Consider the following 17,543-nt stretch of genomic DNA (forward strand, 5'->3'; position numbering starts at 1 on the left):
AGGGGTGCACCCACACACTGAGACAATGGGGATGTTCTATCGGGAACTCACCAAGGCCAGCTGACCTGGGTCTGAAAAAGCCTGGGATAAAACCTGTCTCGCTGAACATAGCGGAAAATGAGGACTACTGAGACCTCAAGAACAATAGCAATGGGTTTTTGATCCTACTGCAAGTATTGGCTTTGTGGGAGCCTAGGCAGTTTGGATGCTCACCTTACTAGACCTGGATGGAGGTGGGTGGTCCTTGGACTTCCCACAGGGCAGGGAACCCTGATGGCTCTTTGGGTTGACGAGGGAGGGGGACTTGATTGGGGAAGGGGAAGGGAAGTGGGAGGCAGCGGTGGGGAAGAGACAGAAATTTTTAATGAATGAATGAATAAATAAATAAATAAATAAATAAAAAATTGCTTGTTGGGCTGGACCAGTCACAGGGTTGGTAGAGTGCTTGTTGAGCATGCACAATCAAGAGGACTGCAGTGGACAAACACAGCAGCTTGTTAGGATGTGAAACTCCCCCAAAGAACACTACTTTTACTCTCTGTTCCATGTGGGGGGGAGGGGGTGATGACGACACAAAATTAAGGCAAGATAAGGTGTGATTATCACATGTGTGTATGGGGCATGACTGCTGTACTATCCAACAGGATTATTTCCTCTGCTGTTGCTACTTCATCATTTCATAGGATTTCCTTTACCCAAAATCAGTTGCTTAAACTTAACTGCTTGAAGCAGTTGTGTCCTGCTTCAAGAGGGTCACATCCTCATGACAACTCAGCAGAGTTAGTTGAGCAGGGAAGGCAGAAAAATAGTTGCAAGCGTTGGCTTCTTAAGTTAGGAGTCAACAGAAGGCAGTTGAGGCAAGCAAGTATCAGCTCTGGTGTCAGACAAGTTGTTTCCTTATAAAACTAAGGACGGAACCCACGTTCTTACCTGTGTTCAGCAGACACTTGGTCTACCTACCACTGACTTAAATATCCAGCCTAGTAACACAATTACACATAATACATAGCTCAAAGTCAAGGGAAATGCTAAAATAATCCGAATTAAATGAAAATGTCATAAACTGCATTTAGAGAAAAATGAAAGAACTATTAGAAGATGCAAAACTAGCAGTTTATGACACCAGGAAAATGAAATTCAAAGTAACTATAAGTAAAAACTACAACAGAAACAGAATTAAAAGCAGGAAATAAGGGGCAGGGGAGATGGCTTAGAGAATAAGACATTGTTACCTAAGTACAAGCAGGAAGGTCTGAATCCAGACTCCACCCCAGAACCATTGAGGCAGAGACAGGAGGATTCCTGAGGCTTGCAGACCAGCCGGTGTAGCTCAATTACTGAGCTCCAGGTAAAGTAAGGAACCCCAACAGGCATTCAGTGATTAAGAGTATTTACTACACCTAAGTTGAAGAGCTCACAAGCACCTGTAGCTGCAGCTCCAGGGGATTCTGGCCTTTGCAGGTACCTGGACTCATAAGCACATACCCCCACTACCCACATATAAGCAATAAAAATAATTATTCAAAACACTTTTAAAGAAATAAGTGGAGAGTGACTGAGGAAGATACGCAACACTGAGTTCTTGTTTCTGTATGTATGCATGCACACATATAAGGGAAGGGAAGCAGTGTAACCAAAAGCTGGTTTGGGTTTCACTGTTGAAATTTAGCATAGGCTAATCTCAAAACCACAAAGCAGTTAGGAATGACCTTGAAATGATACCCCCCCCACCTCCACCTCCTGAGTGCTGAGACTACAAGCAGACATCACCATACCCTTTTCCTGTGGTGCTGAAGCAAGGAACCTAGGCCTAAGCAAGCTAGGCAGGCACACTAACAAGTTAGCTACACATTCCCAAAACTGGCTCTTTGGAAAGACAATATAATCGCTAACTTTACATAACCATAGCAACCACCTTCGGAAAGAAGACAGAAATTACTTGATTTCCAGGACAGTCACTAGAAAATAAAGGGCAGTATGAACTCTTGTCCCACTAATTAGACAAAATAGACATTTCAATAAAAGACATCATCTGCTAGAGCTCTTGAGAGACAGGATGCTCTGAACAAGCCACACCCACCTCCCGGAACTCAGATGCAGACAGTAACAGTGCAGGTGTTCCACTGGGAAATCTACCATCACAGACCTTGAAGTCCTCCCTAACTCACAAGACCCACGCTCCTGTGGAATCCACCAGCACCGAGATGCAGGCTGTGGAGTTCAATTAACAATACAAGTTACCCAGGGTTGCCAGCCACACCAAGGCCACTACTAAGGAGAGGAGCACCTGCAGGAAGAAAGGTTGTTCTCAAATTTCTACAAAGACAGAACTACTTAAAGATTGGAGTAATTTAGAAGAATCAATATCAATTAAAATTTTTGTTAATTTCTGGGCATGGTTTTCAGTATCTGTGACTGACTGCAATTTCAAAGATTAAATGAGACAACACAGAGCATTCACAACAGTTACTTCCATTAATCAACAACAAAGACACTTTTTATCAAAGTTGAGCTACTGGTGTAAACACTTTTTTGCTTTGTTTTGTTTTTGTTTAGCAAAATCACCAGGACTAGTAAAATAAATAAATTTGGAATAGAAAAACAGGGAAAATCGAGACTAAAACCTTTTGTTTGGACTAGTGTCATTGAATATTTGACCGGTTCAAATAAAATAAGGGTCAAAGGTTTCCCACCTTATCATCATGTGAGCCAAAAGGAATGGCAGACAGTCATTTCCTCTTTAACTTTCCTCTCCCTGAATTGCCATGTACTCGTATAGATGGAACAGACACAGAGATTTTTCATATAAACACATTCTGGAAAAATGTATTAAGCTATTCTCATGTCCAAGAATATTTCCAGGATTATATGATAATAAAATATCAACTTTCAAATAATGTGGCTCCACCATTTGAGCTCAGTGTATTCATACTGTGATATTTAAAAGTCCAGAAGTTATTAATTATAACCAGGATTTATTTCTTGAATAAAAACCAGTCACCTGTAAGTTAACTGGTAAATTAGGCTACTATTTTAAAAAGGAGTATTGATACGTTTTCAGAGGTACCAAGCCCACTGGTGAAAATGGACTATGTTACACATCCTGAAAGCTTGCTGGCTCTGTGTCTGCAGTCACAGTATGAACAGGACCTAAGCAATATGACACCGTCCATTAACAATGGACAGAAAGAATATGCTTTAAGAACATAAATATAAAGATGATTACTATATCTTTTGAACACACCAAGACCAAAACAAGTGTGGAGACAGTACCATTCAGGATGGCACTATGTAAAAACAAACAGGACTGCATGATACCAAATGGAGCGATGGTTTAAAGGAACTGTTCCAGTCCCGCTCTGGGATGCTCCTCTCCAGGGAGTCCAGCCAGCTCAGCTGTGTTCCCGTGCCTTCTTTATTCTTGGCAAACAGTTGCCATTCAAAGCTCTGTACCCGTGCTGTTACTGAATAAATTCTGACACAAATGTGTGTACCTACCTTTCTAAAAGCATGCTCATATGTCTATCATACATACTGCAATTGGAGCTCTTTTGGCGAACAAAACACGAATGTTTTCAGTTGGGAAAAAATGTGGCTCAGTGTTTAAGAAAAGCAAATGATCAGAGTTCCCAACACCCACATCAGGCAGCTCACAACTGTGTGTATCTCTAGCTCCAAAGGAATCTGATGCCACTGGTCTCCTGGGGATCCTGAACACATATGTATGTGTGTATGTTCACTACAAACACATACACAATAAAACATATACATAATAAAATAAAAACCATAAAAACATATATATATGCATTACAAAATAATTAAAATAGGTTCATTGATAGAGAAACCACTTACATTGGTTGGGCACATAAGTAAATTTTAGTCAAAAAGTGAGAAACCAAAAAGAAAAATTCTAGACAGAAATCTGCATCAGACAACGCCTCCCAAAGGTAATGAAAACATGGTCTTCTTTAGAAAATTAACACCAACAAAACCCACATTATAGTATTATTGTCGTCATAATCATCACCACCACCACTACCATCATTACTGTGTGTATGATGAGGACGAGTGCGTGCCCCTGTTGGCATCAGAAGACAACTCTGTGGAGTCAGGTCTCTATGTCCACCATCACATGGGTTCTGAGGATCAAACTCTTGTGGGCAGGCTTACAAGTCTCTGCACTTGGTAAGTCAACTTGCCAGGATCAATGTACAGAGAGGACAGAAGTGAGGACTAGCAGTCTCCAGAGTTTGCTTTCTATTCTTAGTAAGTCGGAAGGGATTCCAAGAACTACTGTAACAGTTCCAAGCCTGAATGCTGGGGAACAGCACACACACATCCAGCACTCCACACCACCAGGAAAACTAAGTCCCAAGGCATTTACAAACACTACCCTTTGTTCGAGAATTCTAAATTATGACATGTATTGGTCATTTCCCACATAAAATGTTTACCATGAGGGCGATGTTTTCTTTCCCCATCCTTTGAGTGTATTATGATCAATGTCTTGAGCTAAGTTACAGGTGTATATTTATTTTTGCCCCTTGCTCCTTTAATTCTAAACTGTGCAACATCTAGTAGCTCAAGAACTGGACCATATAAAGGTTAAAGAGCTTGCAGCTCTCTTTACTAAGCCAGTGAGCACCTTGGACTGCTTGGTACCATGCAGAGTAATTTAACTTGGTCAGCCAGCAAGGTTCACAACTTGTTGATTAAACAGTTTGGTTTACTGTCTAGCCTTATTCACAGGGTGCTATGAATTACTGGAAGAAGTCCAAAACTGCAATTACTCAATCCACTGTGAACTCCTCAAACCTCTCTGGTGACTTCTCTATCAGCACGTAACACACTGAGTATTCTAAGGCCTTCCCACACCCAATTCAGGAACTTCAGATGCTGATAGGACCCCCTCCTTCCTATCTCCTATCTTGTTTCCTCTGCTCTTAGCAAAATTGCTTTTTTCTACTTATCTTTTTTCCACCAAAAAAAAAAAACAAAAAAAAAAACTGCTTGTTCTCTTGGTCTCAGGAAAGGTTGCTCTGAATTTTTCAGTTAGCTTTTCTTACTTCAGCAATTACTGCTATCTTCAGTTTCCCCCTAACCCTGACATAGCCACTCTCCTCCAAACTACTCCAGTCTAATTCAGGATCTCTATAGCTAAACTGTCCAATACACACTGATCACAATTATGCCCATGCTAAAAGTTCAACCATTCTGTCCATTAATAGAATTCAAAGTGTTTTCCTTCTTTAGTCTAAATTGTACAAAACTCCACCTCCAACCCACAGACTCAAATGTAAGCACCTTTGGGTGTTCACTGTATTTTTCCTACCAGCCAGCTTCAGCAAATGTACTATATACTCAATGTCCCTCAGACTAGGTTTCCCATCTAATACTTGAATATGGTGCCTTTAACCTCGTGGGGTCAGGCATGAAACAGAACGGAACACTGGACCATTTACAGTAAATTGCAGACATACAGAGTCTTCCTGGGTTCTGAGCTGTTCTAGCAAAGAGTCGACATTTCCCCTGGAAAGCCACATGAATTTCAATTTCTAAATAGAAACTAACAATTCCAAATCTCAAGTCCATGAGGGAACTTCCTAAAATGAGTAAGAGCCAGCAGAAACTACAGCTGAACTAAAGCCCTGGGACTTCAGATACTGTAGTTATTCAGTATAAAATAAAAAATGTTTCTTAAATAAAGGCAAGCCGAACCTAAATGAGGCTTTATTCTAATGTGTCTTTCATACCATGTCTTTTATTATAGGCCACTGTAAGCCAAACAGCAATAAATAAACAGTAATTCAGTTGACTTCTAATTGAAACTGGCATAAGGGGATCTTGTTTGTTTAACTCATGTTTGGTTTTTGTCTTTTCCTTAGAGTAAGATTATTACTTAGAGTGAAAACATTTATTGACTGGGCTTTATGAGTTGTGCAGCCAGTGTTTTTCACTGAAAGTTACATAGATGTAGCACGTATCCAACAACGGCACTTCCATCTTAATGAGCTAAAGGGAACTTTACTTAAGCAGGCACCCATTTCAGTTGGCTGACAATGTCCATTTAGCTGCTGAAAAAGAACTGAAGGGGTATCTGAAGGACACTCTGTCCTGTGCAGTTGGGTTCTGCCATTAGTTAGGTCAATAAAGATCACTTAGGAGATAGAAGCAAAGCCAGATTTAATCTCTCCATACCCACAAGAGTGAAGGCTTTCTCATTAATTTATTATATGGTTGAAATATAGTGAGAAGATTAATATAAAAAAACTATGTGTTTTAACTGATATTGACAACAGAAGGGAGTAAGAAAGAATTTTTATTTCAGAGTATATTTTCTTGAGATGTAGTTTCCTATAATGTGTCCAGACATGGATCTTTTAAAAAAATAATCACATCTGACATAATTTATTTTTCCTCTTTGAGTATTTACATTGTTCTCCCTGCAAGGCATAAGTGTACACCTTTAATGTCAATACTCAGGAGGCAGACACAGGGAGATCTCTGCAAGTTCAAGGCCTACCTGGTCTCATAGAGTTTCGGGACAGCTAGAGCTACACAGAGAAACCCTGTTTCAAAATAATAAACGTGTCTCCCTGAATACCGAATGGGACAATACGATATGGGACTTTGTGACTACTTTGGCCCTGACTGATGTCCTTCTTATCTCAGCTTCCCAAGTGCTGGGGAATTCCACAAAGCACGGTTTTACTGTACCTGTTTTATTGGTGGCGGGAGTGGGTCACATTTGGGATCAAACTTAGGGCTAGTACAGGCTGGGCAAACATTCTGCTGCTGAGAAACACCCCAGCATTTGCCCCTCACTTTAAAAATCTTAAATTGTAGGTTGTCTTGCTTAGGACTGACTTTTTAAATCTGTCTCCATCTGATTTACTGTTTCATCCACATGTTGAGGGTTTTCTTTTTCTTTTTTATTTGTTACATTTTACTTAATTATAAAGAAGGGGCTGGAGATATGACTTGCTGGTCTTGAAGAGAACCCAGGTTCAGTTCCTAGCCAATGCCACATTAAAAAAAAATTATCAAGAATAAGTTTATAAGCCAGGCGATGGTGGCGCACGCCTTTAATCCCAGCACTCGGGAGGCAGAGGCAGGTGGATCTCTGTGAGTTCGAGACCAGCCTGGTCTACAGAGCTAGTTCCAGGACAGGCTCCAAAGCCACAGAGAAACCCTGTCTCGAAAAACCAAAAAAAAAAAAAAAAAAAGAAAAAAAAAAAGAATAAGTTTATGGGGGTTATGTACAGGTTACATGAAAATACTGCTCTTTGTATTTCCAATGGGGGCTAAAGCACCTAAGGATTCTGGTATCTGTAGGGATTCTAGAGCTAATATTCCTGGAATACCAAGGCATATAAAAATTTTCAAAGAAAAGAATCCAGAAACAAACCACAAAACAGTAATAAAGAATAGGAGTAGGGGAGGAAGAAAACCCAAAAACACAACAGCAAGAAAAAAGGGCCAGTGAGGCGGCTCTGCAAGTGAAGACACGCGCCACCAGACCTGATAACCTGAGTCTGATGTCCACAGATTGTCCCAACACCCCTGCCCTTTCCCCATGGATAGACAGATAGACAGATAGGGAGAGCCTGGTAACACAGTCAGCTGCCCCCACTCCACCCCCTGCACATACCTGATTTATGACTTTAAGTCACCTTTAAACAAAATCACAATTCTAAGTGCAGTTTTTACAAAGGTCTTCCATAAAACACCAATGGATTCCACTGTACCGACTGTGGAGAACAGAGCTGTTTGTTGTTTCCAAGCATGAAGCCTACTTTTAAACAACAGCCAAGAGAAGACAGGAGATGCTATCTATATGTGGTTAAATCTTGAAAAAGAAAAGACAGCACATAAACAAGAAAATTTTAATCAGGGAAAAGTAGAGAAGAAAATTCTAAGGAAGAAATTATTTTTAAAAAATTATTTGGCCAGGCGGTGGTGGCGCACGCCTTTAATCCCAGCACTCAGCACTCAGGAGGCAGAGACAGGCGGATCTCTGTGAGTTCGAGGCCAGCCTGGTCTACAAGAGCTGGTTCCAGGACAGGCGCCAAAGCCACAGAGAAACCCTGTCTCGAAAAACAAAAACAAAAAAAAAATTATTTGGGGCTGGAGAGATGACTCAGTGGTTAAGAGTACTGACTGCTCTTCCAGAGGACCCAGGTTCACTTCCTGGCACCCACATGGCAGCTCACAACTGTCTGAAGATCCAGTTGCAGGGGATCTGACACCTTCACACCAATGCACCTAAAATAAAGTTAAATAAACCATAAAAAATATTTGTATTTTATGTACACAGCGTTTTACCTGTGTGTATATCTGAGAGCGTCGGATCCCCTGAAACTGGAGTTACAGACAGTTCTGAGTTCTGGGAATTGAACCTGGGTCCTTTGGAAGAGCAGTCACTGCTTTTAACCACTGAGCCATCTCTCTAGTCCCGGAAGAAATCATTTTCAAATGTTATATGTTATATAGAGATAAAGAGAAAGCTAAACGTAAGATGAAAACAAGATCAGAGTCACCCAGAATAAGCAAGGTACTCCATAGTAAATTTTTACACTTTGAAAAATTACAAATGATAGGAGAGAAAAGAAGAGGACATTGAGAAAACAAGGTGGGAAATAAAAGAGCAAGCCAGGAATGGTAAACGGTTAAGGCCCTTCTGGGTTCCACAGAGAGGAAAGAGCAGAAGGCACAAGGGGCGAGGGGTCCAAGTCCTGACACAGATATGCGCTAGCTATAAAATAACAAGAAGGAATCCAAAGTAACCATCACCCCAGAGCTACAAAGAAATAGGCAAGTACTACTTAGCACAAGCACCTGGGATTTCCAATAAAGAGAGCACTTTAAGAGAAAGATTCCCAGAGCTGTAGAGATGGCTCAGTGGTTAGTTAAGAGCACAGGCTGCTCTTCCAGAGGTCCTGAGTTCAATGCCCAGCAACCACAAGATGGCTCACAACCATCCTTAATGAGATTTGGTGCCCCCATCTGGTCTGCAGACAGACATGCAGGCAGAGAAAATTACATTTAACAAATGTGCAAGGGGGCCCTGAAAGCAATGGCAACCAGACCGCACTTTATAAATGTCCTTAATGTTTTATTTAACAACAAGTAAAATAAACAGAACTGAGTAGCAGTTCTTACACCAGCACTGGCTGGGAGCAGTCTGCATTTGGCCTAATCCTACTGGAACACTCTAACTAACTAAACAGTTTTTTCTGCATTGCCTTGGAGCAGCATCCCCAAGGAAAAAGTCTACCTGTACCCTTTCAAAGTATGGTTCTTATAAATGTTTGGGATTTATACTATCTATATATTGCCTCTACCTCCTGAGTGCTCAGACAGCAGGCATGTATCACCACACCAAATTTAAGATTTGCTGGGGCAAGCAAACCTAGTGCGCCATGCATGCTATATAGCTACATCCACTTGGTTATACCCCCAGTCCCAGGTACTTCATTTCAAATGAAAACCTCACCCCAATACTTCAGCAGCAAGTTCCCATAGTAACACCAAAAAATGAGATTTACCCGGTAAATTATACATTTCAAAAACTTTAAAAAATTTGGCCAAAATAAATTATTTTTAATTATTTTAGAAATGCAATTTTTTAAAGAGGGAAATCTTGGGAGTTTTACTAAATCTATATGCAAAGTCTGAAGAAGTACCTGGTTAATGAATTGTTAAATACAACTGGGTAGACTTGATGGCTAGACAAGATATTGAGGGAGAACTGTACTTTTAAGAACATTTGTAACTTGTCTGATAACAAGGAAAAACAGAGAATGTTTCTATTATGTGAGGTAGGCTAAAAGCTTCTCTCATACACATACAATAGACAGAGCTTCCTCTATTTGAAAAGAATTTCATTTTAACCTATCACAACTAAAAGCTGATTCTTCCCATGTCCACAACTCTCCATCTGCCTGCCCTTTATTTAGGCCTACGAAGAGAAGAAGCAGGAGCAAGTGAGAGGGAGCTGTGGTCAGACACTGTAAGAGCTGCAACACAGAGAAACTGATCTGGTACTACAGAATGCACGTTCCACTCAAGGGCTCAGTAAGCACTAATGACCAGGGTACAAGAGGGTTTCTTCAAAACAGTCTTTCATTTTAGTAAAGAATCCCTGTGTCTACTAAGAAGGTTAAAAATTAAAAACACAATTCTTTTATTAAATGTGAAATACCATGCAACAGAAAGTACAAAGGACTCCACACATAGCTCATTAGCAGTGTACTTGTCCAGCATGCGAGGGCCTGGTTTGCTTCCCAGTACTATAATAAAACAAACCAAACACACTGGGTTCATAACACAAAAAGAACAAAGAGCTCTGAACATCAAATATGATTTAAATAAGAAAAGTCAAAGATTATCCAGTCTAACCTTTGCAGAAAAGCTAATAAAAAGCCCAGTTTAAAAAATGGTTAGAACGTGGAGTTTAAAGCAAACTAAAAATTGATATATATATCAATTATATCTATCAATACATATATATATATGTACTNTATATAGTTTTGGAACAGAATAGAATTTCTGTGGAGGCCCAAAAATGTGAGCCTATTCTACCTTGTCTGAAGGTTAGAGAGTTTGAGGTTGCTCAAAGGTGTCAACAAGTATGGCTACACACCAGACTTAGGGTGTAGTTGCTTGCTGTTTTGGACATTAAGGTGGTCTATAGTGGTGGATCCGTTCTGTCTTAACCAAAAGTCAGAGAATTCAAGCATACTTCTGTTCCTTCTTTTGAAGTAGAAGGTTTGACAAAGAATTTAGCATGAAAGACGAACCAACCTTGATACCGATAATCGGTATACATGGTGTGTGTGTGTGTGTGTGTGTGTGTGTGTGTGTGTGTGTGTGTGTAGAATGCCTAGGATCCAAAGCATAAAGAGTCCACACGTGCAGGGTAATAAGGTAAACCACACGTACCCCAGAATGTTGAATAAAAGTGGGATGGTTTGAAACTGTTCATCTCCACAATACAGCACTTTAGTCACAAGTGAGTGTTTTCTGGATGGAGAATTTATTAACACTCAACCACGTTTAATTCTAATCTCAATGCCCAGGGATGCCAATGTGGCACACATCAAAAGAATACATCCCCACACGGAGGTGATTCTGCTACAGTCTACCTGTGTGCCTGCTTTTAAACTTCAAGAACTGCTATGTGGTAACCCAGAAATTTTGAAAGGGAATTTTTATTTAAACTATAATATTGCTTCAATTAAAAGACCTGGGTTTCAAAACCCTAGGAGCTGGAGACATAGTTTAACAGCTAAGAGCACTGGCTGTTCTTCCAGAGGACCTGGGTTCAATTCCAGCACTTACATGGTGGTTCACAACTGTTTCTAACTCCAGTTCTAGGGATCTGATGCCCTCTTCTGGCCTCTGATGGCACCACATATGCACGTGGTGCACACATGAAGGCAAAACACTCATACATGAAAAACAATGTGAAGAGGAAACACTGAACACCGACGTAGTCACCATATCGCTTATACAGACCTTCTATTCATTGATATTTAATCCTTATTGGAAAAAACCTTGAAAATTATTTTCTCTGTTTGAAACTTAATAATTTTATATATACATTTATTATCAGGTGCTAGCTTCCTGAATTTGAGGGAATTCTGGCTTTACTTCTTGCCCATGTATGAGATCACAGTGTCTAACGGAAAGAGAAAGCTCCACATAGCTTCTATTTTATAGCACCATATTTTTCCTTTGTAAAGATTAGCTTCATGCCAAACAGTTTTCAATGCACCATCAAGCTAATTTAAACACCCTACTGATAACTTTCTCACAATCTAAGAGACTATGAACAACAGTACAGTGAAAATATTCATAAATGACAAAATACTTAGCATTTCATTAAGTGTTTCTTCCAGTTACATTCTTTCTTTTTTTAAAGATTTGTTTATTATGTATACAGCGTTCTGCCTGTATGTCTGCTTGGAGGCCAGAAGAGGGCACCAGATCCCATTATGGATGGTTGCGAGCCATTATTTGGTGGTTGAGAATTGAACTCAGGACCTCTAGGAGAACTGCTGAGCCATCTCTGCAACCCCAAGTTACATTCTTAAGAGAACTTGTTTGTAAAAATACTACAGCCAGGAAATGGTAGCCCACACCTTTAATCCCAGCAGCACCCAGTAGGCAGAAGCAGGCAAATCTCAGTGAGATTGAGGCCAGGCCGGTCTACAAAGCATGTTCCAGGACAGCAAGGGCTACACAGAGAAACCTGTCTTGAAAATAACAAAACAAAGAAAGAAACCTGTAACTTAGGGGCTAGCAAGGTTAAGAGCACTAGCTGCTCTTCCAGAGGATCCAGTTTCAATTTCAAGCACCCATATAAGTGGCTTATTAACTGCCTATAACTCCAGTTCTAGAGAATCCAACACCTTTTTCAAACCTTTAAGGGCACCAGGCACACATGTAGTACATAGACATACATTTAAGCAAAACACTCATATGCAAAAGCACATAAAATAAAAATCAATAAATCGTAAGAAGAGAGAGAGCGAGCTACAACTTAAGAAGAAAAGAAAACATTATTAAATTATTGACCCTTTTAAATAGCACCTTGATCAAACCCTGTTAATAATGAAGCCTTAACGAGGTTGACAGTAACAAAGACCACTTCTGATCTTAAGTGACCTAGGAACCACTCAAAGTCACTGTCAGGGTTATGGCTTTAATCATCATCCAACCAAAAAATTCTGCCACATATAAGAGGTAAGGACAGAGGCACAGTTCACCTGCTTTGCCTCTCTGGGCCTAGGCTACCGCCATGCAGTTGATGCTCAGCTGGTTTTTCTTGCCGCAAACCCACAAGGCCTTAAGGCGAAGCTGCTTGAGTTTCCAGTAATGTGTTGATTTCCTCTAAGTGGTTGACTGAAAGACTGATTTCATGCACCCAAGATAACTCTGCTTCCCGGTCAGCTCTGTCCTCCCCACTTTCATTATCTCACTGATTTAAGTTGTAGATACACCACTGCCAGGACAAAGTCTCTGTCACATGACTCACTGCTCAAAGTGGCAGAGATATACCACCCAACAGGGCAAAGTCCCTGGCTCTTGTGAAGTCCATGTTATGGTAAAGAAAAACAAGAAAACAAATACAGGTCAAGTGAATTTAAAGGGAAAAGATGCTGATGTAGTAGTGCATACCAGTAACCCAGTGTTTGGAAAACAGGAAAAGAAGAGGGCAATGCGTTCAGACTGTCTCAGCTCCATACCAGCCAGGGCTACATATGAGAGCCCATCTCCAAACACAAGGAAATTGCAAGGACATGGAGACTGGTGCATCCTAGGCCTTCCTGGCTTGCCAATGTAGGCCAGTCATTGGTTCTAGACTAAGAACCCTGTCTCGGAAAAAAAAAAAAAAAAAAAAAAAAAAAACCCGAGGAACATCTGAGGTTGTCCTCTAGCCTCTACACACATTCAGCGGAACTTCAAAGAGTTACAGGAGGAATAGACAAACCAGTATATTTATCCAATGTCAATACTTACATGTGCAGAGCAGACAAACCAAGAGCGTGTCTATCAGAAGACTGCATTCTTACCTGCTCAATCTCTTTGGTTTTTGATGCAATGGCTTTAGAGCGACTGCTAAGCTGGCTGTCTTCATACAATTCTGTGCCATCTGTTGTGTTTGACTCGGGTTCTTCTGTCTGGTCGATAAATAAGGGAGCCATGGATCCCGTCTTGAAAACAGAAGAAGTCCTTAGTTATTTTCTTAAAGGACACTGGGTATATGAGATAGTGTACGTGGTCACTAAGAGAAGATTATATTAAAAGGAAGTGCTATTTAATTAATTTTAAGAAAAGAAATGTACAATGTCATGATATGTAATGAAGGCTAGAGAATATGAATGCTACTTTTATAATTTTTGATGAGACTAAGCCTTACAACATTCTAAAATATGATAGATATACTAAATACAGAATAATTTACAGCTGAAAGGATTTGTACTATGGTTATTTCTTAATCTATTCAGGAAATATGGACCACTTAAGAAAAAATCCAAATATGAGAGCATAAGGTCACATAAAGAATCACAATAAGGGAAGGCACAGGAACACACTCCACGCTCACAGCTAAACAGCCCACGACTTTCCTCAAACCATTAGGAAGAATGCGAGACTGCAGCAATGACTGCTTCAGATAGACACTCTCCCAACAGTGACTGATTCAGACTAACCCCAAACACTGGGGACTCCCATCAGTACGAGGCTCTCACCAACAGACAGGTCATCCAGACAAAATTTAAACAGATGAACACTGGAATTAAATGAGATCATAAATCAAACAGATCTAACAGGCATCCACGAACATCCCATTCAGACACTAAATACCCATTCTTAACAGCAGCTTGTGGAAATTTCCCCCAAACTGACCACATGTTAAGACACTGAACAAATCCCAAGAATCAACAACCTGCATTCTATCAGACCAGAATGTAATAAACGTTGGTGTCAAAAGCTGCTCTTCTCCAGAGATCCTCCAGAGATCTGAACAACCAAGCTCAACAGAGGCCTGACTCTTAGTACTTTACCTTGAGGCAATACCAGGTTCTGAGAAAGACCACAAACTGAGACCACCCAGGCACCACCCAGTAACAGACCATCCAAAGGAAATTCCTAACGTTCCAACTATTGTAGACAGCACACACCCATCACTCATCACCAGAACACCCTTAGACAAATGGCAGCCAATCAGCGGTCCTGAGCTTTAGAAATCCCTCACCCCCACCTTTGCTACTACAAATACCCAACTTTAATTGAAAAGAGGCTGTGAAATGGTGTAAATGAGGAAAAACCCAGAGCTCCATTAAGATTAGGAACAAGGCTGGGGTGTCCGGTGAGTCAACTTCTATTCAATGTAGTGTAGTGAAACAAGCAAAGGAAAGAAAAGATACAAACAGAAAGAGAAGTCAAATTATCCTTATTTGCAACCTATTTAATTCTGTATACAAAAAATTAAAGACTACCGAGTTTGATTTTCTATGACCCTGAAAAACATGATCACTTCTTGGGTGGGGGGGGAGTTTATCTGACTTACAAACTCTGATACAGTCCAGCACTGAGGAAAGACAAAGCAGAAACTAAACCAGAAGCCTTAGAGGAACACTGCTTTCTGAGTGCTCAGCCTGCCTTCTTTCTTTTTTAAAAAAAATACTTTATTTATTATGTATACAGTGTTCTGCCTGTAGAACAGAAGAGGGCACCAGAATCTCATGACAGATGGCTGTGAGACACCATGCAGTTGCTGGGATTGAACTCAGGACCTTTGGAAGAGCAGGTAGTGCTCTTAACTGCTGAGCCATCTTCTCCAGCAAGCAGCCTGCCTTCTTATAGATTCCAGGACTACCCTTTTTGGAGTCACTGTCTGAAACAAACTGGGCCCTCCCACATCAATTAATCAATCAAATACCCTACAGGCTTACATATGTCTATGTGCCTACTTGTCTATATGTGCACTACGTCAGTGCAATAGCCAACGAGGCCAGAAAAGAGCATCAGCTAGAGTTACAGATTCTTACTACTGACAAACACTTTCAGCAAAGTAACAGGATAAAAAGCACCGAATCCCTGAAACTGCTAGAGCACTGGTTTCCAACCTTCCTAACCCTGCCACCATTTAATGCAGTTCCTCATGCGGGGTAACTCCCAACCATAAAATTATTTCATTGCTACCCTGTAACTGTAATTTTGCTGCTGTTATGAATTGTAATGTAAATAAATATCTGTGTTTTCTGATGGTCTTAGGCAACCCTGGTGAAAAGGTCATTTGACTACCCAAAGGGCTATGACCCAGAGGTTGAGAACCCATGTGCTAGGAGAAAAAGTAAAGAGTACCTGGTTATGAACAGGCACAAGTAAAGACTTTCCAGCTAGACAGTACAGGAAATATAAGGTCAACAACTAACAAATGCCAAACACTCTGTTCCGCAAAAGAAACTGCCAAGTGAGGAGAGGAAGCCCAAAGAATGGGAGAGACATCTTTGCCAGCTATAAAAGAGGCTTAATGTCTGGAATACACAAAAAACTCAAGAATCTAAACATAAAACTCAATTTTAAAATGGGCTATGGGATTGAATAGAAAGTCATCAAGAGAAATCCAAATGGCTAGGAAACACTAAAATTTTTTTCAGTACTTTTTTTTGGGGGAGGGGGGGAGTTTGGTTTCTGTGTAACAGCTCTGGCTGTCCTATAACTTTGTACACCAGGCTGGCTTTGAACTCAGAAATCTGCCTGTCTCTGCCTCTCAAGTGCTAAGACTAAAGATCTGCATGCACTACCACCACCCAACCAGTATTCTTAATAATAAAGAAAATGTAGATGAAAACTACTACAAGATTCTATCTCACCCAGTCAGAATGGCCACCATCATCAAGAATACAAATGTCAAGAAATGTTGGTGTAATGTGGAGAAATGGAAATTCTTATACACTGTTGATGGGCGTGTAACCAAATAGCCACTTTGTAAATTGATCTAAAAAAAAGTGCCTTCTAAGACGTTGTGTTTCTACCCACAGATTTGTGTTACTCCCAATCTTGATAAAGAACCTTCTTATTGCAGTAGTGGTTAATGCAGAGATTAATAATTGTTCAGAATGCTGAAAGAAGCAATTGGGAGTGCTCACTGTAGACTATTGAATATCTCTATGAACCCTCTCCCCAGGGCTCAGGGAACACCTCCACAGATGGAAAAGAGAGACTATAAGAGCCAGAGGATGGGAAGTAGGCTTGAAATGCTGTCTTCTTGACATGATGTTACAAACATGGACTCACAGCAGCTCTGATTACCTAAATAAGACCTACATAAGAACAAGACAGTCAAATTTCTTTCCATCAGGGACAGGGACAGAAGAGGGGATCAAAGGTCCCATCCCCAGAAGAGTTGATATTGCAAGCTGATGGCAGGAGAGGGAGAGGGAGAGTCAATTTTCTTTGCCAACCATCACTGGGTTGTTCTTGTCTCAAGCCTGGAGTTCATATAAATGTATCTTACATAGAGACAGATGAGTAGAACATAGTCGTATAAATTAAAACTTGCATGCATACACACATACACACACACACCACCCAAAACATTAAGTAGACAAGAAATCAGTCTTACTCTCAAATTCGACCTCTGAAGTACAAGTATCTACTGTTAATATAAAAACTAAGTCTAAAAAAAAATAAAAAAATAAAAATAAAAAAAAACTAAGTCTAAATTATAAAAATTACATCAAGTAAATAATACAAGATTTCTCTTGTCTATGTTTCAAGTATTTCTAAGTACTAAGGATAACGGCTTGATATATTTGATGGATTTACTTAATACTCAAAAATATCTATTATTGGGCTGGTGAGATGGCTCAGAGGTTAAGAGCATTGCCTGCTCTTCCAAAGGTCCTGAGTTCAATTCCCAGCAACCACATGGTGGCTCACAACCATCTGTAATGAGGTCTAGTGCCCTCTTCCGACCTGCGGGCATACACACAGACAGAATATTGTATACATAATAAATAAATAAA

The 17,543-nt window shown here is 40.3% G+C and overlaps 1 protein-coding gene across 11 annotated transcripts in view; it reads right to left on the reverse strand.

Annotated features, from left to right (window-relative positions):
* The window catches only part of Pphln1 (periphilin 1), an 87,462-nt gene that overhangs the window by 8,914 nt on the left and 61,005 nt on the right, over positions 1-17,543 (reverse strand). For all 11 annotated transcript variants that reach the window (XM_050129131.1, XM_050129105.1, XM_050129082.1 and 8 more), the window contains one exon: positions 13,581-13,721. In XM_050129131.1, the coding sequence (XP_049985088.1) occupies positions 13,581-13,721 (141 nt within the window). The remainder of the gene's footprint in view (positions 1-13,580; positions 13,722-17,543) is intronic.

Source organism: Alexandromys fortis, unplaced genomic scaffold (genome assembly GCF_014885135.2).
Source record: "Alexandromys fortis isolate MF-2015 unplaced genomic scaffold, M_Fortis_MF-2015_v1.1 scaffold_28, whole genome shotgun sequence".
In the NCBI taxonomy this organism is placed as follows: domain Eukaryota; kingdom Metazoa; phylum Chordata; class Mammalia; order Rodentia; family Cricetidae; genus Alexandromys; species Alexandromys fortis.